Here is a 27,879-nt window from a genome sequence, read left to right as displayed (position 1 = left end):
AGCCCTGAAAAATTATGAATATAATTAAACAGCGGGCGATTTGTACTTATGGCGATACAAATTTTGCTCTCTAAATAAATCTTAAACACAACCATTGCCATGGCAATCTGAAAAATCAGAGCAACATCAACTTTGATCACGTGAGGACAATAAGCAATTCGTGATTGTTCAAAAATTACTATTTATTGGCAATGAAACTTACCAGAAAAAGTATTCCACAAAGTCGTAGAGTTGATGCGAAGCATTTTCATAAACGCGACATTGGAAAATGAATTTAGATTGTGATTTCAGCTAAGACGAGAAAAGAACACGCTGAAAACTGAGAACAATGAAGTTAACGCTCGAGTGCAACACGACGTGAAATACTAGACGCAGAGGAAAAAATCCATTGTCATGGCCAGATGCAGTATTACTTACGTTACCATGTTAAAGGTTTACTAAAGGTCCGTTCGTCCTTCAACACTTCAATGCTAAAAGAGTTTCGTGTTCTTTGCATTACGTTGATAAGTAGTCAATTAAATATGATAAGATTCTGCTCATATTAAATTACCACGAATACGTGCATTTTTTTTTTTTTTTTTATTACTATTGAATGGTAAAGAAATAGCATAACCTGCTCACCACAGTTTAGTGCAGGGCTTCTCAAACTTTTCCAACTTGCGGCACCCTTTTATTTGAAGAATTAGAATTTTTCACAGCACCCTAGTCCACCTTTACTTTTTGAGATAAATGCATAAGTAGGCTAAATAAGGCTATCCTAAGGTTTAAAGGCTAACATAAGCCTTTATAATTGAATAGCTGCGGCCACTGCATATTCATCAAATGTCTCATAAAAAAAAAAAAAGAAAAATTAATTTGAATTTTGACATCTTGAATTCAAATTATGTTTTTCGCAATCACGAGTGTGTGTGTGAATGTAGGCGTGTGTGGGGGGGGGGGTATGTGTGTTTGTGTGTAGGGGTATGTGTATGTGTGTAGGGGTATGTGTATGTGTGTAGGCATGTGTGTTTGTGTCTGCGTGCAGGTATGAGTGTGTGGATAGTTGTGTATATGAGTGTTTGTGTGTAGGGGGATGTGTATGTGTGTGTAGGCATATGTGTTTGTGTCTGTGTATGTGTAGGTGTCTGTATGTAGGTGTAGGTGTCTGTATGTATGTGTAGGTGTATGTATTTGTGTGTGCGCGTGTGTGTAGTTGTGTATGTAGCATATGGATACAACCTGGAGACGGTTTTCGCTATAGGAGCAGCATCGCGAGGAGCCGGTCGACGGTGATGCTGCAGGGGGAGGTATTGGTCTATATGACCTTGTTTGGTAAACCCACCCAACATATATATTGGGCACTTTGCGGCACCCTTAGCCTATTCCTACGGCACCCCAGGGTGCCGCGACACCCAGTTTGAGAACTTCTGATTTAGTGTACGACAGCATTAAAAATATTAGTAGAGAGTAGGGAAGTAAATGTACTTTTTATTCGTCCTTTTTTTTTTCCAATAGGGCTGCGTTAGGCTGTTTAGAATTCTGCAGACCTAGTGCGATGCCCTGATACGATATCCAGTTTTTTATGCGTCACCATTCAGTAAAGCATGTCAATGGCACAGATAATTTGGACGCCGAAATTTCCACAAGAGGGAACCGTCTAAGCTCTTTTCGATGCGAAACTGCACTAGGGATTTAATTCAGCCGAGGGCATTCAAAGCTAAAGTAATACCCAAGGGATTCTTTACATGCCGCGAAATCATACGAGATTGTCACTGACGATTATCTGTATTTTGAAAATCCACCGACTGTCCACCGCGAGTCAGAACACGACACGCGATTTTTATTCGACGTAAGGTAGTGAATAAATATCGTTTGTAAAGATCTTCGTATTTTGGCTTCACACACGCTTTCTTTTTCCAAATCGAAATTTATGTGCATATTAAGAAAACAGAAATTTTCCTTTGTACATTTTATCACTGCTCACTATTTGTTCATAAAACAAAGCAACAATGTCAATTGGCTATGAAGTGCATTAGTTCCTCACTTAAATCATATTGTAGCACCAGGGGTATCTCCCTATGAGCGAGGCCGCACCCCCCTAAATATCGTGACTCCCAAAACAAGAGTCCCTCCAAAAAAAGTTGAAAATATTTCTTAAAACACCTCCCCCCTAAAAAATTTCAATGACACAGTCTGCGCCATGACCCCCCCCCCCGGGCACCCTTGGCAGTACAAAGCTTATTACCTCACTTCTTATTTAACTTCGCGGTATCGTTGATTCCGTGAAAAGTGACTTTAATAAGTTGAACTGTGACATTGACAATCTTTAATTCGTTTGGGGATAACAGGGGAGGAAAATTGTTGCTGAGCTGAATTTGGTTACTTTCGTAGCAAAAGTGTTCGCAAAAGTATTCCAGTTCAAATCCGCTCCAATACTGCGTTCCTTCTTCACTGAAATCCCCAAAAAGGGGCAAACGTTGTCAAGGTCGTCGCTCCACTTGTCAGAGCCATTCTATATAGCTTCTGTTTCGGGGCGTAAGAATTACATTTTCATCCTAAATAAATATTGATCCAAATTTAAAACTCATAGATATTTTTTTGAATTGGAAGACCAGACTTTTATTTCCAATACACAACTTTGATTGTACTTCAGAAAGACCCTTCCCACGGAACCTTTGTCCTTAAGCTGCATTGCTAATTTTAACATGTTGATGTATGAAACACCTAGAATTAAGAAAGTGGAAGAACCAAAATTGTAAATTTGGAGTAACATGTACGAATGGTTCAGGAAACTCTCCTCTGTTTTGGGACAAGAGCGCCGTAGGACAAAAGCCCTCGTGGCTGTTTCTATACCGCATGATTTAGGAAAAGTTTCCATCGAAAACCTACCTTAGGTTTGACCATTGCAAGTGTTAATCTCCAAACTTAACTTATAAACCCAAACCTCCTCCCTTCCACAGAGAAAATTAAAGTCAAGTACGTTAGTGACGCTAAATATGAACACATATACATATTAAAATAATCAGTAATCCAACCTTTTGAAGCACAAAAATTGCAAATAATTGCAGACACGTGTTTTGGTGTTACAAGGAACACCTTTTTCAATGCAAAGAAGTGTGAGCTTCTGGATAAAAAGTCATCCGAGAAAAGCCATTTTCTTCTGAAGAAAAGCCCATTTTCATCCAGAAGCTCGCACTTCTTTGCATTGGAAAAAGTGTTCCTTGTAACACCGAAACACGTGTCTGCAATAATTTGCAATTTTTGTGCTTCAAAACATTGGATTACTGATTATTTTAATTTTCAACACAAAGGTATTTATTCGTTACATATACATATATTTAAAATTTTGGTTTACTCTATTGTAAGTGCAGGAGTTTGGAAAACTATTTTTTCTTTTTCTTTCCAAGTATGGTATTTTAAACATAAGAAAGGCATACGGTTTCAGAAATATGCATTTCTGGTTACTTGGGGAATGGAAGGGATATGTTTCTCGTAATTTTATTTTTTTATCGAAATTCAGTACCTTTACCTACAAAAAACCTGCTATGCTAAAATCAATGAAGAATAGATAATATATTTTACCGTTAAAAAAAGTATAGATATTAAAGGCGAAGAAAACAAAACTAATGCAACTAACAGAATGGAAAAGCTGTGACAAAACTTCAGATGACGTTTTTATTTCATCTAATTTATTGTTGGGGAAACGTAGTTAACAGGAAAACGTGATCTCAAAGACCTCGATTAACAATGGAATTGCTTTTACTCTCAAACTAAGCTTTTATTAGTTCTCCTTGTTGTAGCTCTCTTTATTAAAATCAGGTAAAAAATTTTCACCTTAAAAGTTGCTTGTATTCGCATAGTAAAGAGCCAAGTGCAGTAAAAATGTTTTCTCCTCCTTTTTTTTTTGGCAAGGTTGCCGTTTAAGTTGTTCCTACGTCTAAATGTTCAAAACGGACCAAAATGTCTAAAAATTGATCAACTTGTAGCATTAGTTGGATTTTTTTCTTTCCCTCTGCGCACATAAATACTTGATTAATGTGAACTTTCTGACATTTTAGTTTGGAGATTTTGGTTTTTATCAAGTGGAGGGAGTGAACACTTTCATTCGTAAAACAAAGATCCCAAATCACATCATAGGTTTTAAAGCAAAGCATTGAGAGAAATTAGATTTCTTTCGCTAGTTTTACGCAAAACAAGTTAGCTATTCGACGTTGTTGAGTCACTTGACTTGGCGTCTTCCACCTCAGCTTTTGATAAGCCAGTCATTAGATTTGCTCCCTCCACTTACTAATTCCTGCTCTAAGAAGTAAACCGGGACTAGTTGGTCCGCTTTTTTTTTCTGCGATTTCTAAGAGCAATACAATTAAACATTTAGAATTTTTTTAAAGCTAAAACTGACAGCATACCTACAAAATAAAGTTTTATAGTTACATTTGAAAGCATTAACTATAAGTATTAATTATGTAAAAGGTAATAAGCAATTATTAATTGATTATAAGGGCCAAGTTGCCTTGATTGCGGGGTGAATTTTCTTCCGACATTTATTTAATAAAATAAAAGCAGAAAAAATTAAGAAATTTTGATAAAATTACAGACACCATTTCGTACAAATGAAAAAAAATCTCATATCATAAATAAAAATATTCCTTCACAGTCTGACCACCGATAAGATTTAAAGGCAAACTTCCTGTTCGCAGGCGGAAATGAACGCATCTGTTAGTTTTCAGGGATGTCATCTTTTGCAGATGTATGTTAGCCTCTAAATTAAGCAGAGTCCTATTCAAATGAGCGGAACATGCGCATCAAATTTTTACTTTTCCATGTCATTCAGATAGACTCGTCTTAAGAATGATTCTGGAACATTTGTACTGTCTTTTGGTATACCAAAACGACTGCGCGCTAAAGCAATATCGCCATGTTTGACTTCTCAACATCAGAGTGCCCGAGAAGAAACGATTATCCAAAGCGAGTAATAAGCTCCTCCTCAATATAACCAGTTGCACCCTACGTTTAGACTTGAGGGCAGTGAAAAAAAAAAAGAAAGAAAAAAAACGGCAGTAGAAACAGATTGAAACATAATCCGAGCCACCATCGAAAAAAGTACAACTCGACAGATTGTGATCGTTGATGGAGACGATGTAGATATACTTGTTCTTTTTTGCTGTTTCTCTCTCAAACATTCAAAATATTTCCTTCAGAAATGCGCCCAATTGCAGTTAATTTGTATTTAGCTTAAAAATGTGTTTTCAACCGAGGAAAAAATAGAACAGCTCTTAGATTCGTACTCTTTCTTCACGCAGATAGTAGATGTGATACCACGTCTCCCCTTGTCTGTGCGGTGTTTTTCAAACGAACCGGCTGATTGCTATGTATAGAAATGAGGCTGAGGCATCCACCGATACGCTGCGACAATATTCAGTTCCACCTGTTCGTCAAAACAGCATGAAATGCAAATATAAACCGTCTTTGTTAGTCTTCAACCAAAAGAGTAGCTTCCTATTCCCCCCCCCCCCCGTATCGCAGGTACCACCAACCCACCAAGTAAAAAAAAAAAAAAAAAAAAGGTTGGCAGAGGGGAAGGACGCCTCAGAGTGGAGTTGGTCAAAGACCAATATAAATTTTGAGCTTGGTTAGTCACCAATCACAACATTAAAAGAACCAGCCTCACACCTCCTTTTCAGATTTATCTCATGTTAGTGCAAGAAGGGATGCATATGAGAATGCTTTTGTTGCAGAACTGGTCTTAGCTCCTAAGCTTTGTGCAACCTGCCATGAAAGACTCCCCACAAAAACTGCAATTCGAATTGACAAAAATGGGAAAAAATCTACCACTACTTTCTTTTTTCTGTTCGGTAGTACAATCGTACCCATCAAGGACACACTAAAAACCAAGACATTAAGTGTAGTTAATTTTTAAGGCATGTTCAAATGATAAAACTAACATGTAAATACAGTATCACCCTTTTGAAAACATTCTGTTTTCTTTCTTTTGTTCAGATCTCCCTTATTCTAATAGTAAGTATTTTGTTATGAAAGTCTTTTGTTCCAAAATATCTACTATTCTCTTTTTCAAACTAAATCTAGGTACTTTTCAAGTCGAGAAGCGAAATACGGCCGAAAATTCATTAACGTGAAAGGTATACGTAGGGGAAGGAATGTTTGCGTTACCTGTATAGGGCTGTAAACTATTGGCCCCATTTTATTTATAAATATATGTATACATATATTTATTTTTTTTCGAAAACCGGCATGTTTTTCCAGCACAGATAACTCATATAAACACACATTAGAGTCTTATTAGATCATTTTTTGCCCCTTTTTTTAGAATAGGGTCTTCCATATGGGTCATTCCATGTCAAGTGATCCAAAATTTGGGAAATTTTTTCCCTCACCCTTTTGTATTTCTTTGAAATTTGGCTCATCGAATGTACCCTTTGAGATAATCAAAAGTCTAAATTTTTAAATTTTTATCTCTATTATTTTTTATTCATAACACTTTGATTTTCGAAAAACCCGCTTTTTTTCATGGATGCTTGAACATAAAATGGACGATAACTCAGCACCAAATATAGATAGAAAGTTTTGGTAAAAAGCATTTTAAAGTACATTAGTTGCTGTTTAATGGGATATGCAACATGACTAATTTCAAAATAATTTTAATTTTTAAAAAATAAAATTTAAATTTTAAATTTAAATTTCTCACAAAAGGTAAAATGAATTTTTTTTAAAAAAATTCTCAAAAATTTTTGTGTATTTTATCTTCATTTGTACAAAGTTTTAAGTTGGGATCTCAATGAGAGCATATTTTTATAAATTTTTAAATAAAATTTGACTTATGAAATAATGACATTTTTCAGATTCTAACTAGTTAAAAATGGGGTTCTCTCACTGGGGATGGTCTATTAAGAAGTAATTGACCATAACTATGCTTGAAATGAGCTGACGTGAATTTGTAAATTGGCAAGCATTCCCCCCCCCCCCCGCCCCCGCACCAGCACTTTTATTTATTTATTTTTTTTTCAAAACTATTTTCAAAATGTAAAAAATAAATAAATGAATAAAATAAAATAATAGTTTAAAAAACTAAAAAAACACGCTTTTCTAGCAAAATGAACTAAAAAGTGAAAAATAATCTTTGGATGATAGTAGTTGACCAATCACTTAATTTTAATGTAATACAAAAAAGCGTGCGGTGCTGTTTATTTACATTTTTGCTTGGACAACAAATGGAAGAAATTAAAGACAACTGATAAGAAGCCCCCCACGCTTTTTTGTATTACATTAAAATTAAGTGATTGGTCAACTATTATCATCCAAAGATTATTTTTCACTTTTTAGTTCATTTTGCTACAAAAGCATGTTTTTTTAGTTTTTTAAACTATTACTTTATTTTTCTATTTTTTAGTCTTATGTTGGAGAATTATCAGGTGACGAAATTATTTATAAAACGAGTGCGAGGTAATATCTTAAAGTTAAGACAAGGACACCCCGATGGGAAGCTACTGTGAGTCATCGATGTATGTTTGCGGAAATCATATTTATATTACTTTGAAAATTTGAAATGCATTTGAATAAAAGTTTGTTCAACAATGATCTGATCAGCAATGAATTTCCAATTGAAGGCTCATCTAAATTTTGGCATGAAATTAATTAAAAACAATTCTATTTCATGTTCTAATTACCTTGGAACATTGGAACAGATTTTGTCTGATGCAGAAAATTTAAAGGTTTTTGTAGATATTTTGAAATACTTTTTGCGAGCATTTTTTAATGTATTTTTAAAAAATTTTCCTTTTTCACATTGTTGGATTTATGCTAAAATATTGATTAAAATTGGAGGAAACTAACAATTAAAAGAGTTATTTAATTAATTTGATTATAGAATATTGCATTGTCATCGGGTCTGAAGTCGCGTGCCAAATTTCAAAAGAATCCGATAGCAGGAAGTGGGCGAAATTTGAGCTGTAAGATTCCGTTACAAGATACATACCTGCATACATACATACATACATACATACATACATACAGGGGAAGCTAATAAAAGCGTGTTAAAAACCAAAATGAATAGTAAACTTATTAAAAATTGTTAAATGTTCTTCTTTAAAGTAAGAAAAAGACCCCCCCCCCCCCCCCGGGCCACCACTTTTTTTTATTTTTTTCCAAAACTATTTTCAAAATGTAAAAAATAAATAAATGAATAAAACAAAACAAAATGAATAGAAAACATATTAAAAGCTGGTAAATGTTCTTCTTTAAAGCAAGACAAAGTACATTACCCCCCCCCCCCCCCCACTCACTCACACATACGATTAAAACTATATCACGCTTCAACTGATGCTTTTTTTTTTCAGACCAAGTGTTTCTTTTTCAATCCGAACTTCACAAAGTGTACTTGATTATTTCACTATCTGATAAGGAAAGTTATGATTCATTTCGTCCCTTACCCCTGCACCAGCTTACAATTTTGGATGGAGGAAAGAAATAGTTTGCCCCAAGATCACAGCAAAATAGGAGTGTTTCCCCTAGTGTTGTTTCATTCTTTTTACACTAAACTAAAAATTAATCTAAGTATCAGGTCACATGTCTGTCCGCATAAAACTAACTGACTTTCTACAACATTTGGAGTGCAGCTGTTTTTCTTTTCTTTAATGCTAATTTTCTTTTAATTTCACTCGTAAACGAGAGCAATGCAGCGAGATCTATTTAGACATATATTAAAAGCAGTTATAGATCAAACAAATTTTGCTAATTTCAGCATAACCTTCCATGTTGTTATGTTTCATTCCAGATTGCCCCGCCTCCCCCTACCGTCCCACTTTCCGAAAGAAAAAAAAGCTGCAAATGAGTGGTTCTCTTCAGTTTTTCTGACTTTTAGTTTTTATGGCCCCTCCCCCACCCCCATTTATAAGCTTTAGTCACTACTGATGTTTAGCAGCGTGCGTCCCAGTTTATCATGGTTATAACTCTTACGTGCCGGCTTTTTTTTTTAAAAACATTTTTGAAAAAAAAAAAAAAAAGATAAAAAGTGGTTGTGTGGCGGAGGGGGGGGGGGGTACTAATCTACAAAGTCATGTCAGTTCATTTCAAGCATAGTCATGATCAATTACTACTTACTAGACCATCCCCAGTAAAAGAACCCCATATTTAACTGGTTAGAATCTGAAAAATGTCATTATTTCATAAGTCAAATTTTATTTAAAAATTCATAAAAATATGATCTCATTGAGATTCCAACTTGAGACTTTGCACAAATAAAGATGAAATACACACAAATTTTTAAGAATTTTTAAAAAAAAATTCATTATACCTTTCTGAGAAATATAAATTTAAAATTTAAATTTTATTTTTTTTAAATTAAAATTTTTTTGAAATTAGTCATGTTGCATATCTTATTAAACAGCAACTAATGTACTTTAAAATGCTTTTACCAAAACTTTCTATCTATATTTGGTGCTGAGTTATCGTCCATTTTATGTTCAAGCATCCATGAAAAAAAGCGGGTTTTTCGAAAAATCAAAGTGTCATAAATAAAAAAATAATAGAGAAAAAAATCTAAAAATTTGGACTTTTGATTACCTCAAAGGGTACAATCGATGAGCTAAATTTCAAAGAAATACAAAAAGGTGAGGGAAAAAACTTTGGATCAATTGACATGGAATGACCCATATTATCTTGAAGTGTTTTGTCTGATTTCTACAAAATCAAATTTTCCGATTATTTGTTTCTTTAGAGATTGTAAAAGAATTATTAAATCTACAGATTTCGTTTTGGACTTAAATGAAAGCTAATTAAATTTACCGAAATAGCATATCCAGTTTGTTTCTTGTAGAGTAGGAATGTATGTCAATAAATGATCTGAAATGTGATCGAAGCATAATTTTTTTCATTTTTTTCGCAAAAAATGGCCAGTTTTTGAAATACGATATCTCCTAACTATACGTCGCACAGAGCACCACTTGAGCTCAAACTATTCAAAATTTAGAGTACTTCAAAACAGGTATTCACACTCAGTTTCAAAAGTTGCATAGTTGTTGAAGTTAGAAGGGAAAGACTAAAAAAAGTCCGAAAATTTCGCAGTTTTTCGCGAATTACGTGCGAGCACAGGATTTTTAAGCAAATTTAGATTTACATTACCCAAACTGATCCATACAACACATTAAAAATCGGAACTACATCGCACTTTAGGATTTTAATCTATACATATAATAAAATAAGATGTTTGTGTGTGTGTGTGTGGCGCGCTTCCCGGGAAAACGGTAAGGCCTAGAAAGATGAAATTTGGTATACAGGTACAGTTTCTGCCGAAGATGTGCACCTCGGACTTCGATTTTTGATATTTTAATTAGAAAAAAAGTTATTTAATGTTTTATGTGTTTTTTTGCGCTTTTTTAGCTCTTTTTACCTCACAGACCCCGAACCAATCGCACCACACAAATTTTTTTTGTACTATAGTGTTGGAAATTTAATTTCAAATACGATGAATGAAAAAATTTTGAAGATAGAGCAATTTTTGTATTTTTTATGAATTTACGAAAAAACCTTCAATTTGCATTTTTTTCTGGGTTTTATATTTTTCTAATATCATCCTACGAGAAGCAGCAAAGCCTCATTTCTAAAATTTAAGTTGGTAATAGTAAAAACATTTCGCCCGCTTCAGAAGAAAAAAGTTCTTAAAAATACGCAATAGTTTTTTTTTACAATTTTTTTAATGCTGAACACATCATGTCTTTCTACGCATCGGTCGAAAAAAGCGTTCTTCAATCTTTTATGCCTCTGACGTCACTACTTGGATTTCGATTCGATATTTACGGCGGAATCTTAATCGCAAACAATTTTTTTTTTTTTAACTATATCTCATTTTTACATTTTATGACTTGATGACCACGTGTTTTTCCGACAGCGCTTGCTTTTTTTTTTCTTTCCCTTTTTTTTTTTTTTTTTTTGTTTAATTTAGGGATTGCATTTATTTCTTTTTCCATTCCCCACCCCCATCCCCAAGCTGGACCTTTTGCTGTATCTATATTACTTTATATTTCATAGATGTGAGCATTTAATTCAATAAAAACAGCGAGATTTTGTTTTCTTTGTCACTTACTGTACTTCGTTACTTTTTGCACGCAACGGGAAATTTTGTAGATAACTTTTTTTTTTGCTCTATTTAAATAAAAAAGCGGTTTTTTGACTAATCTTTGTTTTTATTAGGAAATGAGCGGGGAAGTTAAAATAAATAGAGATGGATAAGAAAACTTAGAGATAGATCGTAAAGGTAGATAGCCGCCGGAGGCGGCATTAGGTAGATGTAGAGATAGAGATTTAGTGGACAAAAAATGTTTTTTTCGAATTAATACTTATATAAAAGAAAAAAGATTGTTAATTACTGTCAGCGATAGATATGCATAGATCGTATAGATAGATAAACAAATATAGAGGTCGATATAGTAAATAGACAGCAAAGAAAGAGACATGCCCGTCATTTAAGGAACTTCAACGAGGTGTCAATGCCCCCCTAACACATACACACACCATGACTTCGAAAAAACAATGCTTTCACATAAAAGTGGAATTGCTTTTTGTTATTTTTCGACAAAATTTGCATGAAAAGTACGCCGTTTGTGTCTCCCCTCCCCCTTCCTTTAAAAATATTCCAAACGACGGAACTGGAGATAGATCTAGAAAATATTTTATTCAAACTACTAATGGTATAAATAGATATAGATTGATTGATACCGCTACGAAATTTATCTAAGCAGCCGCCGAAGGCGGCAACATTGGCGTAAAAAAACGAATGATAATACTGATTTATAAAGAAAAACATTGATTAATGTCGTCGCTAAATTGTTTAAGCAGCCGCCGAAGCCGGCACCCCTGGCGTAAAAAGGCGAATGGCGTTAAAAGGCGGACCAGCTGGTCGCCGCAGGCGGCTAGTGTCTAATATGACTGGACTATAAATATAGTAAACTCCTGATTATCGGCGGTCGGTTTATCCGCGGCTCGGATTATCCGCGAGTCTTTTCACTAATTTTTTTTGACGGTTATTAAATGTTTTTTAAACTTATGATCATGTTATTGTTCGTTTTTAGCTTCCACATATGTATATTTTTTACATTCAATCTTAGTAGATGGAATATAGCTATGTTTTTAGCAAAAATTTAAATGTATGTGTAAGTGTTATTTATATTGTTTAAGTACTGTATACAGTTGCATCGTTCTTTAACTATTATTCGGATTATCCGCGGTTTTCACTTATCCGCGATACTTTACTTTCATTTTCTTTGTTTCAGACATCCCACATCATGCTCCTCTATTGCTGAGATAATGTCGGTGTTGTTTTATCATGTCATGCGGTACAAAGTTTCTGATCCAAGGGATCCAGCAAGTGACAGATTCATCCTTTCAAAAGTAAATAAATGAAAAAAAATCATTTGAATATTGACGTCTTGAATTCAAATTGTGTTTGTCGCTGTCAAGAATTGTGATACAACTTTATGCGTAGGGTTTTTTGTTTCTACAAATGGAATTTCAATAAGTTCAAATAAAGCCTTTTGAAGATTTTTTGAAATAAAAAAATGCCGTTGTTGAGCAATTCAATTTACAAAAGTGTAATTTTTGAAAAAAAATTAAATTTTAAATTTGATTTCAATGACTCTTGGCTCTTGGTTGGTGGCATTCCTAAGGCTGTTGGTCTATGGCTGCTAGCTCAGAATAATAAACAATATGAAATTTTCATAAGAAGACTTTAGAATAATCAGTGAACCCAACAAGATTTAAAAAAAAAATCTAATTACAGAACTGTTCTTTAGTTCTTAACAGAAAAAAATGAATTAGTCCGGAGAAATAGTTCTGAACTCATGTATTTTTCAAAGTGAGTATCATTCGCAAAATCCTTTTGGAACATTTGAGTATTTATTAGATGTAACAACCGTTTTTTTTTTTTTTTTTTTTTTTTTGAGATAAAATCTGGTTATTTTAAATTTTTTGGAATAGTATCCCTGCTTTGAATGAAATGGATCGGTATGTAGGAATTCGAGTCAGAGTCTTTCAAATTCCAAGAGTCTGAGTCAGAGTTAGTCATTTCTTTAACCGGCATGCAAATTTCTCTGTATGCTCGTGTTTCGAGGTTACAAACAACCCCTTTCTTAATGTGAAAAGTGTAAAATTGTCAATAAAACATCATCTGGCAAAAACCCTTTTCATCCAAGAGCTCACAACTTTTGCGTTTTGGTGGAATTCCGTGTAACCCCGAAACACATGCCAGCAATTAAATTTTCATGTTTGTGAGTTATAAGGTTGTTACTACAAAATTTAACAACATACTGTTGATTTCAGGGACATGCCGCCCCCATATTGTACGCAGCGTGGGCAGAAGCTGGTCTATTTCCAATCGATGATATACTCAATTTGAGAAAAATTGACTCTGATCTAGAAGGCCACCCGACTCCGGTAAGTAAAACGAATCGTAAAATGTGTAGGCCATGTGCAAGATAAAATAGTTTACTGTCATTATATAAACTCTTCTGAAGTCTACTTTAAATTTTAGCGTCTTTCTTTCGTGGATGTCGCTACTGGGTCTCTAGGACAAGGTTTGAGCTGTGCTGCGGGAATGGCATTTGTTGGCAAGTACATCGATAAATCCAGGTAACATTTTTGTTGCTAAATAAACAGTAAGCATTTATAATAGCGACAAATGATTTTAAGTTTGATGTTAAAGATGTGATTTAGAATTTATTTCAAAAGAAAATCATATCTTTATAAAAGAAGGAATACATACATAAGGTTTCGGCTCTGTATTTTCATTTTTCAATTCTCATTTGGGAAAGAATGTCCTAGTCTTCATCATATAAATTATTAATTTAATAATTATAATCTATAAAAATTACATCATTTGTGTTACGAAACGGTTCATATCAACAACTACATTTTTCTTATTTTATTATATAAGGGATACATAGGAAGTGTTATGCTTGTAAGCATTAGAACATGAGCAATGCTTTCAATTAAAATGTGGTTGTGCGAAACATTCAGTGAAAAATTATTTGCGATGAAAATTAGCGAAACTTCTTCTCAAATAGTAGTGGTATTTTAATGAAAAAACAAACAGTAACTTAGTTTCGCCATAATACTTCTTTGTTAGTGCCTAAAATTGATATAATCCATGTAACAATAAGACAGATAAAGCATTTCCTGTCTGCATTGCCCTCTTAAGCAAGATCCAAGCATCCAAGTAGTCAGGGCCCGACTAACTAAATGTGAGACCCAAGGTCCACAATGCTTTGGAGCCCCCCTCCCCCCTCTCTATTCTATCACATTAAGTCAATGCAAAATAATGTTTAACAATGTTTTAGAGGTATGTTTTCAATTAATAAATCATTAATTTTCACTATTTTCACAAAAATGCATGATATTTTAATGCTATGTTTAAGTTTTTAAAAAATCGGGGGCCCTGAGAAAGATGGGGCCCCAGGCCCAGGTCTAGGTGGCCTGTGCGGTAGTCAGGCCCTGCAAGTAGCCTTAAACTCTTGTTGCTGAAGAAACTATTACGTCAACAGTTGTTTTGGTTAGATTTTCATTAAAAGTGTGGACCTGCTTATCGTTAAAATTACCTCATTGAAAAGACGCTTAATCCAAGTAACTTGATCAAATGTCATGTGAGGCAGTGAGAAGCGAATGGAAGTAAATGAACTTTTTAAAATTTCGAGAAAAACGCGTTTAAAATTCAGATCCTAGGTAGGCTTTCATTGGTTTTTTTGCCTGAATCATGCTGTACAGCAGCACCCACTAGGGGTATTAGTACCATCTCTTGTCCTTAAACAGAGGAGAGGATCTCCTATTTGTACTGATTATATTCAAATTTTTAATTTTGGCACTTGCATCCCTTTGTTCTTCACTGCCTCATATGACTCAAATTAACTTTATTTTAAAAATGAAAATCGCAAAAATAAGTCTTGGATGTACAAGGAGTTCCTTTTTCAGTGCAAGAAAATGATCAGAGCAAAAAATAGCTATTTAGCTTTTTTTTTTTTTTCCAAGCTCGAAAATTTATTGCAAAGCCTGAACTTTTGAGCTTGAAAATCTTCTGAAATACGAAATAATCAATTTTATACTTTTAATATAATAACTTAATTTTATTGTCCATTAATGTACCATTATACGGATTGCAAGTTTTTATGGTGAATTGTGATCTATCTGTAGCGTAGCTATCTCTGAATATTCGCTTATTTTCCTTTCCAGCTATCGGATATACTGTGTTATTGGAGATGGTGAATCAGCCGAAGGTTCAGTTTGGGAAGCAATATCTTTCGCCTCTCATTATAAGCTTGACAACCTTGTTGCCATTTTCGATGTCAATAGGCTGGGACAGAGCGAACCTACATCTTTGCAACATAATACAGATGCGTATAAGGCAAGGCTTGAAGCATTTGGGTGAATTTCATTTTTTTTTTTCCTTCATATATTTACGTAAATCAATGGTAAGCAAAATATCAGCACGGATGATAAGGGGCCATTCATTAATTAAGGGCCCCGAGGGGAGAGGTAGGTTGGAAAAATCTCTATACATGTATACTTTTTTGGAGATGGAGAGGTCAAACCAATTCCCACGTAATATTTTCCAAGTCGATATTTTATATTAGAAGTCACGTGGTCAAGTGGTTTTGCATGGATCATATTTCATTTGCGTCTGGAAGATAAAAAACGTATTAGGATGAGCAGTTTTTCATTTGTTTTACAAAGAACGAAAAGTGTGAACATAATAAAAGAATTGCCTTATGTATGGCAGGTTTTATTTTTAATTAGTATCGCATCATATACAAAAAAAAAAAATGTCAAAGAGCGTCGCAAGACATTGTTAGGCCAATCTCTTCGATGTTCATTACAATTTTCAATACATATCAGAAAAAAAAATCGTTAATTTTTTACGTTTTGAAGACATTAGAATTTTCAACATTTTAACCCTTCAGATGGAACGTATATTCCCCCCCCCCCCCCGACTCCTCAAGTTTGAAAGCACATTCCTTTCTGAGACGGGTATCTTGGTTTTTCTTTTCCTATTTTCGAATACTGTTTCGGCAATTTTTCGATAGTTTAGGTAATTTCAAATGAAATATATTTGAATTAAAAAAAAACATTTTAATATTCAAGCCAAGATGCACTCCATTCTTGTGACTCCACAGCGTTGAAATAATAAACTATATCCCTCTGGAGAGGGAGGTATGTACCATCCGAAAGGTTAAATTCAAAGCAGCATATGTGTCATTAATCTTTTGTTTTGGCAAGATTATATGTTGCATTTTAAAATGGTTCTTTTCCTTTAGAGCTACCACATGCGTAGTAGATGGACACAATATTACAGAATTATGTAAGAAATTAGATGATGCTAAAAAGACGAAAGGGTATCCATCAGTTATTATAGCAAAAACGTTTAAAGGAAAAGGATTTCCTGGTATGTATTTTTTTTTCCTTTTTTAATCTTCAGTTACTTAAAATTGCAGTTGGTAAAAAAGTTTGGGGGAGCTCATACCTTGGGGTTAAGGGAACCATCAGATGAAAAGATGGGTTGGAACCGAAATAAGCAACCAAATACTTCGGGAAACTGCGTCCTCCGGCATCCACCACACCTCTCAACTACAACACAGCACTGAATTATTGCAATAAATACGTGGATTTTTTTAAATTAGTGCCTAAATGCTCTTACTTTATGAAGGAACCGAAGTAGTTCTACCAAGAACGCTTAACTTTAAGTTCTTCATTCAAAAGTGACGTTTTTAAGAGTCTACTCTGTTTTGAAGCAGTTGAGAAAGTAATGAACGTAATGTGTTGTTGCTGATGGAATGATCTCACGATATATTTTTGCCACACTATGCGCTTCACTATTTCTTAAAAATTATACTCTATACAACATCCTCTCAACAAAAAGTCTCTAAAGAGGGCACATACCATCTTTTTTTTATGTTCTATTCCAGAACGTAAGTATGAAAAATGCCGCAATCAGTATATTTTACTAATGGATATCATTAGTTAGACTATTTTTTCTGCTCAGTATAATACTCTAAAGCGCATAATGCCACAATATTTTCATTTGTTACAATATTTCAGATTGCTTTTGTGGCAATTACAGATCGTCTAAAGAACAACGCAAATATATAACAAATTCTCAACTCCTTGAGATTAAAAACATATGCACAACTCAACAAGCTCTTTAGCCATTTGAGTCCTCATTTTCAATGAATAGATACATTTTTGTCTGAGGCGGAACCACAAAATATCTGTGTACCAAAAATGTCAAACGTACGTGGACTTTGGCACATTACTAAGACCATCTTAATATTTCTTAGAGAGTAACTCATCTTGCATGGAACGTATTCTAAACATTAGCGTAGCATTCAAATCGCTGATTCTTTTATGTTGGAGGTATGCCACATCACTATACTGACCCAACACAAACCTCGACTCAAGAAATTCGCTCAATTACCAAATGCGGAAATCCAAACACACATTAGCTCTTAAGAAATGCAAGAAATCACCTAATACCATATTTAACGGAAAAGTACATTATTTTTCATTCTTCGACACTTTTTTATTTTTTTATTTTTTGTGCTTGAACATAGGGTAGACCGGAGCACGTTTACGAAGAGCCCTTTTTCAAAAACGAGTTATAACTGGAGAGCCAATAATCATAGCAGATTGTTGCTGCTTCATAGCAAATATTCTCACAAGTTTTTGAGTATCAGTAGAGCTTCGGTTTAGCATGCGGATAGGAAAATCTGTTTTCTACCAAGCCGAGTAAATTTTGGGTTGAACATTTTGAAGCTTATAGTGAATGAATAATACTTTGCTAAAAACAAATAAACACATAAAAAATAGCAGAATTTTGCCCTTTTTTGAGAATTGTATTTGTATGGGCAGAAAAGTTATTAATTTTTTTTTTGCACAGTAAAAATAAATCCAAAGTTACCGACGGGGCACGTTTACTCATTTTCATCGGGGCACATTTACGTATGTTCTTATTGTATGTGTGTGTTACTACTCTATCTTACTTCTAAACGGGCCTCGGATGCTTTTTTTCGCTCTGTAATGTTTCAAACCTTTAGTATTTTCAGGTTATTAAATTTTAAAAATAACCATTCGTTTTAAATTAAGTAAAAGATTCGTATCTTATAGCTTACAATTATAGAGTGATGTCTTCATGCTTGTTCAGCTTTAACTTTTACACTATTCAGCCTCAGATGAATTTTCTTTTTACTATAAAGATGGTAACACATTACGTTCAAACAGAACCACGTTAGATTTCAAATAATGAAAAGGCTTATCAATAATCTAAGTATTTTTTCTTGGTAAGCCTTCCACATCATCACATATGGACTACCCCAACTGAGATCATTTGAAAAAATAGGACCAAAGTTTAGGAACCAGGAAAGGACAAAAAATAGTATGCTCACAATCCTAACTGATAATCCGATTAAAGCAGCCCTTAGACAAGAGCAGTTAGAAACTACAAAGAAAAGAAACAAAAATGGGCAGAACAAAACATGAAAGAGAAATTACTTTAAAATTTACAAGTTTCTATTGAAACAGAAATAGAAGATATCAAAGAAAAAAAGATGAAACCGAAACCTGCGACAGGGAAAAGTTGGTACACTCTGTAAAAAGGAAATTAATGAACGATTCTGTTTACAAAGTAGAGAATTGCGCTTACATCTGACAACCAATCGAAAAAAAGACAAGACAGGGTTGAATGTCTTAGATGTTAAAACACAGTCCCATGACAAGTATGCGAAAAGAAATACTTTATTTTCGTTAGAAAAATCTAACAGTGTTGAAGAAGATGACTAAATAGTTTCTGTTTTTAATTAGCAATAAGTCCTATGATTTTAGTTTAGCCTATAAAATGATCTTAAATTAATTATTTGTGACTTTCTTATTTTTAAAGTGTTTTGAGAGAAATAAAATATTTAAATTTGGTTTAAATATCTATTTCACTTACTATTTGGCATCATTTTTAATGTGCGTGAACGTATCCCACTCGATGCGTAAAGTTGCCCCGTGTTCGGGGTAAGTTTACGCAACTGACTTAAAATCAAAAAACATTTTTTTTACGGTTAAAAACATAAGCTGAGCAACAACTGAATATACAAATTTTGACTTAATTAACTGCTTCATAAAACCACAATGTCTAAAATTCCTAGGTTCAAACATAAAAATTAGAAAATTCATTGAAAAAAATCCTCGTAAATGTGCCCCGGTCTACCCTATATAAATATAGAGTAGATATGAATTGAATTATTTGAAAGTTATATGTGAAGCAGAAAGAGCATGATTGTTCACGATGATAAGATACGGTTAAAAACATTAGCATAAGTTATATAGAGCATTCGTAAACTATGACTATTATAATTATGAAAAATTCCTTTCTATTTTGATACTATAGATATAGAAGATCAGGAAAGCTGGCATGGAAAGCCGTTGGGAACCAAAGGCATTGACATTATAAAAGTTCTACAAGAAGAATTATCTAAAAATGAATCCGCTTCGAAAAAACCAGATATTACAGCTCCTGAAAACGAGCTTTTGCCAGTGTCTTTGTCAGACATCAAATTACAAGATGATCCAAGTTATACCTTGGGAGAAAAGGTTAGAATTTAGACTAAAAGTTATGTCTTTTTCAGCAGTTTGCGTTATGTTTAAAAACGTTTTTATAATAATAAGTCTTTAAATATTAAAGAAAAGGGTATGGAATGGACATTGGCTTGGTTCACCTATTAGTTATCTCTCTTTAACAAGACAAAGGAAAAAAATTGTCATGGTAGTTCTCATTACTACTAGTCTAACTTGAAAGTATTTCATAGCTGCAACAAAATTTGCTAGGTGAGAAATTTTATGTAAAACATTATAAGTACTAATACAATACCGTATGAAAAGGGATTTTTCACTTTAAGAAAGTGTTTTTCGAAGAAAACGATTCTAAAAATTAAAAAAAAAAAGAAAAAGAATGACTTAAAATATTGAATATAAAACAATTGACTTGAGGGAGTAACGGAATGGAAAATTTACATGTAGTTAATATTAAAGTAACAACGTATTGTTCTACAAAAATCAAATATTAAAATTATGCACATCTAAGGCAATACATTTCAATGTGAATATAAACAAGTTTGTCTGAAACATACGTGATAAAATATATTGGAATTTTGTCAACTTTCAAATCATATTTGAAAGTCAATCAATATCACTATTCAAATCATCAATTTGTTTTCCCTATTTTGTTAGATAAAATTTTGTCTTATTCCAAGATGACTTTCATGCAGTTTTTTGCGTTATTTGCCGGTCAATAACTACAGAGAAATATCAGAATATTTATCTATAGAAATGTAATGTCATAGAATATTTAGTTGTAGATAGAATACTTATCAATGATAATAAAAATGGCTTTGAATTTTGGAGTAAAAAACTGTTGTAACTAAATAGGTAAACTAGCAGCAGGCAGAGTCGAAGGGAAAATGATCGACTCCGACTGCTGGAATTTTAAAGATTTTGACTCTGACTCCTTTTCCTACAAAACCGTTCGCCTTCACGACTCCGGCTCTGACTTCCACTCCGCAGTTCGATTCAACAGTACAATTGCTCAAATATGTTGCTAATCTGCCAAGACAATTGTATCAAGTTTGTAAAAATGCTGTTATGCTAGGCAATTTTTTATTATTTCAGTATGGCTAGCTATTTCTAGAAAACGTTATGCTCCCTAACTGTGTTTCAATTGTATTTAGTTTCAAATAAGCTTCAAAAATGTCTAACATCTTCAGCTGTTTTGTGTTTTGTAAAGACCATTTATTATCTTTCCAGGTGGCTACTCGAATGGCGTATGGAACTGCCTTAACAAAGTTGGGTGCGAACAATGATCGCATCATTGCCCTTGATGGCGATACAAAAAATTCCACATATGCTATTAAATTTCGAGAAAAGTTTCCAGATCGTTTCATAGAATGCTTCATTGCAGAACAAAACCTTGTTGGCGTAGCTGTCGGTGCCTCTTGCAGAGCCCGAACTATCCCATTCGTAAGCACCTTCGCCACTTTTTTCACCCGGGCAATGGATCAATTGAGAATGGCTGCCATTTCTCAAGCAAACATTAAATGCTGTGGATCACACTGCGGAGTATCAATAGGTACTACAGAATTTGATTTTTTTTTTTCATTTCCAAGTCCTTGGTACTCCTAATACTTTCCCCGTTAACTTTATAATGCTTGCTGATTTTCGTTAAAATACAGTAGGTGTCATTTTTAGGTTGATTGTACTACAGGTCTGATGAGAAAGTTCAATTTTTAACCCCAAGTTTGACGTTAATTCCAATATCACAATTTCATCTGAATAGAATCGAAACCTTAACAGTGGAAACGCAAATAGGAGTATGAACGGGAGAAAACAAAAGCAGGAGAGAAATGTATAATAGAAAGCATAGAAAAGTGGCGAATGAGATTGAATGAATTAAACAACATATTTAACAATAGTTCTGTGCTATATATCTGTATGAAAGCATAGGCGGATTTCAGACTGAGTTCCTGGGGGGGGGGGGGGGGCAAGTTTTTTTTTTTTTTTTTTTTGAGCAACATTAGTTGCAAATAAGGCTGGATTTTTACTTCACATGGCCCAAAGCTATTTCAGATTTTGGGTCTCTTTTGTAGTCCGGACAACTTTTATGTCGATGACGAAAAGGGCATTTAATAAAGCCCTCCTTCCTCCTACGTTGTTGTTTTTTTTTTCCTGCGATACATAAGGTTATGCCTTACTTTTGTGTCTGTGTTTTTATTAATGTGTTGCCTGCTGTCCTTTTGAATTGAATTTAAGAAGGGAAATGGCATCCCTTTAAAGTGGGGTATAGAATATCTCCCATTGCAGAGAGTCCGGGGGTTTATCCCTCGGAGGAATTTTTGTAAAAAAGATATAAGATTCTGCATTTTGAAGCCTTATAAAAGGTAATTGGAACTACAAAAGTCTCAGGGAAAAAATAGGCAAACACTCTTTTGCAAATAACGGTAATACAGAGTAAAAATTGTTTTCCGTTCGACAATAAATGACAGCAGTCCTCAGAGAGAAAAAGCAAGGCAGAAGACAGAAGAGATGATTATGCATTGTTATTTGCTTACATCGGCTGTTGGTTCTATTCAATTAGTTTTTGATCACGCCTCCCACACACCCACAAATACAACAGTGAAGTAAATGCAAAATGATCAATAGTAAAAAATGCTTTAAAAGAAATTGTGTACAGATTTCGAAAATACGTAATAAGAGCCGCCCATTTGGATAATTCATAATTTACACACTTGATAAGAAATAAAATTGAAGCACACTTTGCTTAGGAATTTCAAAAACTGATCTAAATCTTTTCAAGGACCCGAGAACAATTTAGATTATTTAAAGCACTTCATTTGCCCTTTCCAGTATTTGAAATACAGTATTGGATTGTACAGTTTTACAATATTATTCTAACTTTGTAAGAGCAACTATTTTAAGTTTAAAAGAAAAAAAAACTATATATTTCCCATTACACCAACTTTTTTTCAATTACAAGTAGTGCAGAAAACGAAAATGAATAGAAGTAGTGTAATTTTTTTATCGGACTAAACAGATTAACATTATGCAGTAGAAATAAAATAAAAACAAGCGATACAAAATAATTTTCAAATTACAGAATTAAGGATTAAATAAACAGCAAGATATGAAACATGTGAGTCACAAAAAAGTATCTCAAGTAATATGATACATTAACGTGAGCACCACATGATTTTTACATTTTTGCTGCAGATATGGCAAAAAGGAGCTGAACTAGACATATTTGAGCATTCCCCCCCCTACCCCCTCCGTAATGTTATAAATTAAAAAAGTAATGATTTCTAGCCACACTTGTCTTAATTGTCAAGGTTTTCTAGCTCTTTAAACTGATTTTTTTTCAAGAACTTTTCTTTTTTTAGGGAACAAATCAGGAAATTTTCGAAAGTTGAAGGTCTTTAACAAAGTGGGCATGGGCGCCCATATGCAAAGTTTTAAGGGAGGGGGGCTCAGATAGCAGGATCTTTTCCCAATAGAAACCGATTTCAGTACAGATTAGAGTTACTAAAATTTGATATTTTTAATAACTTATTCACCATATAGGCTGGAAAAGAAATGTTTTTTTTATTTTTGCAGAGAAAAAAGTACAAAAGCAAGGAAGTTCGAATTTTAAAGGTGAAGGGGGAGGGGAAGCTTGAGCCCCCACTTGCCCCCCCCCTATATGGGTGCCCTTGAAAGTGGGTACTTTAAGCTATAGCTTGTTTAGTTTATAGGTAAATCCGGTTTTTTTAATCTTTGTTGTAGCTTCTAATTTGTTGAAATAACCGTCGAGTATTTTAAGTATTGCAGCTGAACGCATAGCTCGATCAGTCGAAATGTTCACTTATATACTTGAACAAATCGTTTTCAGTTCAAAATAGTCATTTTAAATCCATTTTCAGCAACCCAGTGAAAGCTTTACTACTTGCAATACAGTGTACGTTGTCCCCCCCCCCCCCATCGGAAAAGGACATTCGCTGTTCTCTTCATTTCCACTTCTGTCCAAAAAAAAAAAAAAATCATTATTTTTTCTTTCAAGATTTTGGAAGGAGTATTGTTACTATGTATAAAGTATTCCCAAAACTGGGGGGAGGGCAATGCCCTCCCTCGTCCCCCCCCCCCCTTTTTAAATCCGCCCATGCATGAAAGTTAACTTAGTCCTGTTTAAATAACTCATAAATAGTAGGATGTTAAAAATATTTTAATTCGTTTATTTCAGATGATAGCTTCCTGCTCCATTTTATAACTAATCCTATTCAATGTTATGTGATAAAGTTTCATCACAAAAATTCAAATACGTTAATTGATAAATGAAATAATAATGAGGATCATGATATTAGACTCAATTTTATTGGCCTATGCATTTATTACAGTAGCGTAACTATGGGGTCTAGCGCCCCTGGCGAACTAAAGAAATTGCGTCCCCCCCCCCACCGGGGCGCCCACATGGGAAGTCACGGAGGTCATTGTGACCTCTAGATTTTTTTTTGGACGGGGGGGGGGGACTTTTGATTAGTTGATTAGACAAATAGGAGGCAGCAATGTAATTTTTTTTTCTTATTTCCTTTTTTAGAATTGTTTTCAATGATGCCTAATGTTCCTTCTCAGTGGATGTTATGTATGTGTCTCTAGCTCTTCAAATGATCAAAAAGAAAAAAAAAAGATAATAATAATAATAACTCTTAAAAAATTTTTGTTTTTAATCAGTTGAAATGCCGTCCCCCTGACTGCTGCGGCCCTGGCTCACTGATTTATTGTAAAATAGAAAATCTTGGAGACTTGCTTAATGCGTTTTTGGAGGTACAAATGTAAAATATTGCATCAAATCCATCGTTTTAAGACGGTGGACAAACAAAAACACTTACACTTTCTTTTCGGCACTGTACAGAAAGGAAATTACTGTTGTCAATTCATCTAACGAAAACGATTTTTAAAAAATACGAACCATACATTTCCTGGACTGTTCACTAACTAGTCGGAGTACCCTACCCAATGAAAGATATATAAAATCTTCCCCTTTGTGTGCGGAATAAATGAGAAAAAAAAAAAAAAACATCGTTATTTGAGCACAATTTACAAAAATTTTGTCCACACGTTTTTTTTTTTTTTTTTTTTTTTTTTGAGTGAAGCAAAGTCTTTTGTAGATACTAAAAAGTGTTCGTTTTCTGGACATTGCTACTTAGCGTTCAGAATCTCAAAGATTTTCTTATTGAAAAAGTAATTCCTACTATCGCTCAACCAGGTACAGGCTGCATTTTTACCAATTTGCTTTTTTAATATCGTTGGTTTTCTCATTCGTAATGAGTAGAAAAATCAGTATTTTAAATATACTTTTTAAGCATTTTAATGGAAGCTAAACAAAAGAGATCATATTTCAGTAATATGTCTGTTTTTAATGAAAATCATTCCATACTTTGTGTTCTATCCATAGGAGAGGACGGTCCTTCGCAGATGGGCTTGGAAGATCTCGCCGTATTTAGATCATTACCAGGAAGTACAGTGTTTTACCCCAAGTGATGCCGTGTCTACAGAAAGAGCTTGCGAACTGGCTGCGAATAAATTAGGAATTTGTTACATTAGAACTTCTAGACCAGAAAACTCCGGTCATTTATGAGAATTCCACAGTTTTTCAAATAGGAAAAGCCCAGGTATATTTTTTCTACTAGGGTTTTATGAGTCTGAAACACACCCAGTCTGCGGTTTAAGCACTGTCCTTCTTGAACTTTTGTTTCCAGTGTGTTTATATTGAGTATTTCCATGCAAATGAAATGAATGAAACGATTGGTTAAAAGAACAAATTTTATCCCATAACCAGTCAAATACACGTTTTAAACATAAATATTTGTGAAAAAATTATAGGTGTGAAAACAACGTTTACTCTCACTTTTTACATGAAGAGATATTTGAAGGAATCGTAACAAAAACTTTTTATTATCTTTGCAAATATTGATTTCGAGATGCCCCCCTCCGCATACAATAACTACTTAGAGCTTATAATTCCGTTGCGTGAGGAATAATATTTCTTTTGCTACTTAAATAAACTCTCCTGTACTCTCCTGTGACTGTGAATCTTTCACTTTAGTTCAATTATAGCATTTTCAAGTTAAATAGTTTAATATGCATTTACATTCTGATCGGGAAGTGTGTAGTTAACTTTTGAAGGGGGTTTAAAGGGGACGATAACAAGCAAGAAGCATACAGGAACACATAGTCACAAAAAACGCTATGCTATACACGCCAAACCAGAAAGTGACAAATGCAAAACAGGACACAAATGATGATAAATCAGTACATCTACAGTGGTGCCCACCCCTTAAATATGGCGAAGACACCCCCTCCCGAGAAAAGGAAGAGCCCTCTAAAATGAAAACATACCCCTCAAAACACCACCACCCTAAAAATTTCAATGGCGCCATCTGTGCCATGAGCCTCCCCCCCCCCTTTTATGTGGGCACCTCTGACATAAGCACGATTTTACTCAACATTTTACTTCAAAGGAGGGTTTAAAGCAGTTGTTAAAATTTGTAGATTCCAGCTGTGTAGTGCCTCCAAGTGACATTTGTCGCAATGACAACGCACCGACAGAGCCTGATCACTGAATAGGGCAACTTGGCGATGGCCGCGGGCCCCGCTTTTTAGGGGTCCTCAAATGGCTGAAAAAAATTTTAGCTATTGGCTAAAATTTTAAGATTTGAATACAAGGGCACCCCAGAAAAATGTTTGCCCTAGGGATCCTCGATATTTAAATCAGGGCCCTTCGCACCGACCGACAGTCGCAATGACGAAGATTTCATCTAACGCTGCATTGTCGTTGCGACACTTGTATAATAATTGAAGGTCACAAGTTTCAACAAATACTTTAATTTTTTCCTAAAATAATAAAATGTAGTGTAAAACCGTGTTTGTGTAATAATTTACCCTTATTTGTGACTTGTTTCACATCCGCCATTTTCTGGTTTACGTACATGCAGCACTTCAGCATTGAGTTTGCGACCATGGTTCCCATGGGCTGATTACCACGCAGGCCAACTAGGCCTTATCTTCCTAAAGGGCCTCGAAGCTTTTAAAAACGTATGTATAGCATTAACAAATCATGTACTTTTGTGAAAAGATTAACAATTTAGGATTTGTTAATTAAAAACTACCTAAATAATATTAAACATTATTTAAACCTCATTTTGCGTTGACTTAAAGTGATAGAATAAAGAGGGGGGACCTCCAAAGCATTACGGTCCTCGGGCCTTGAGGTTCCTGCTTGTCAGATCGCCTCTTTTAATGATTGTCAAAATTTGGATACCCTTTCGCTATCTCCCTGAAGTTTAATGTGCAACTAAATGATATTTTATTCACAGGTAGTGAAAAAGTCTGACAAAGATCAAGTTTTGGTTGTAGGTGCGGGAGTTACTCTACATGAAGCAATACAAGCGGCGGAAAAGTTGGAAGCAGAGAACATACATGTCAGGGTGCTCGATCCATTTACTATTAAACCCATTGATAAAGATGGCATTATCCACAACGCCCGACAGTGTGGCGGAAGAATTATATCCGTTGAAGACCATTATCCGGAAGGTAAAGAAATTTTATTGCCATTAAAACAAAAAATCTTGACTGATGGGGAAAAAAAATTAAAAAAAAAAATCGGAAGAACTGCTGCAATCAAATCTATCAATTTTAATACAGAACATTTATAACCGTTATTTTGCTAAGATAAACAATTTTTAAAAAAATTCTTATTTGCGTCATTTTTAGCCTGCAATAATGATAGAATTTGTTTCAGGTGGCCTAGGTGATGCAGTTTCAGAATTTATATGCAATGAAAAGGATATTACTTTGAGGAGATTGGCTGTTACTGGACTTCCAAGAAGCGGACCTGGCGATATTCTTTTAGAATTGTTTGGAATTAGTAGCCAACGTATTACTCAAGCAATCAAAGATACTGTCTTATAAATTAAAATCAGAATTTCGTTTACAAAATGGTTTTTATAGAAAAAGGAATCTTTAGACGAGGCATACCTTTTCAGAGATGTAATTGTTCCTCTTCAAAAAGTTTTCTTGTTTGTTCGTTTTTCCTTTCCCTCGAAGAAAATTATTTTACTTATTTTTTGTATATCTAGTGGTTGATATTGTGCTTGAATTAAAATAAAAAAGATTCAAGTTTCCTCTCTTGTCATTTAAATCTCACTATCCTTAACCTCTTTTCTTCCGGATAAAACTATTTGATGTTGTTCACCTATGATCGCATGCAGTCAATTAAATGCAACGCCACCAGTAACAAACTACCACAACCTAAATTTATTACAGCGTGCATACTTACATAAAACA

General features: G+C 34.2%; 1 protein-coding gene across 1 annotated transcript in view; it reads left to right on the top strand.

The window, feature by feature from the left end:
- Window positions 1-27,584, top strand: part of LOC129234639 (transketolase-like) — a 38,729-nt gene extending 11,145 nt beyond the window's left edge. The window contains 12 exon segments of the mRNA XM_054868675.1: window positions 12,261-12,378; window positions 13,306-13,419; window positions 13,517-13,614; window positions 15,208-15,399; window positions 16,290-16,417; window positions 19,403-19,605; window positions 20,815-21,136; window positions 24,989-25,065; window positions 25,067-25,153; window positions 25,155-25,205; window positions 26,910-27,126; window positions 27,335-27,584. Of these exon segments, the coding sequence (XP_054724650.1) occupies window positions 12,261-12,378; window positions 13,306-13,419; window positions 13,517-13,614; window positions 15,208-15,399; window positions 16,290-16,417; window positions 19,403-19,605; window positions 20,815-21,136; window positions 24,989-25,065; window positions 25,067-25,153; window positions 25,155-25,205; window positions 26,910-27,126; window positions 27,335-27,504 (1,777 nt within the window). The 3' untranslated portion in view covers window positions 27,505-27,584.
- Window positions 27,585-27,879: the final 295 nt, after the last annotated feature.

The sequence above is a fragment of the Uloborus diversus genome, chromosome 1 (genome assembly GCF_026930045.1).
Source record: "Uloborus diversus isolate 005 chromosome 1, Udiv.v.3.1, whole genome shotgun sequence".
NCBI classification, from domain to species: domain Eukaryota; kingdom Metazoa; phylum Arthropoda; class Arachnida; order Araneae; family Uloboridae; genus Uloborus; species Uloborus diversus.
This window is presented reverse-complemented; position numbering and strand designations above follow the sequence as displayed.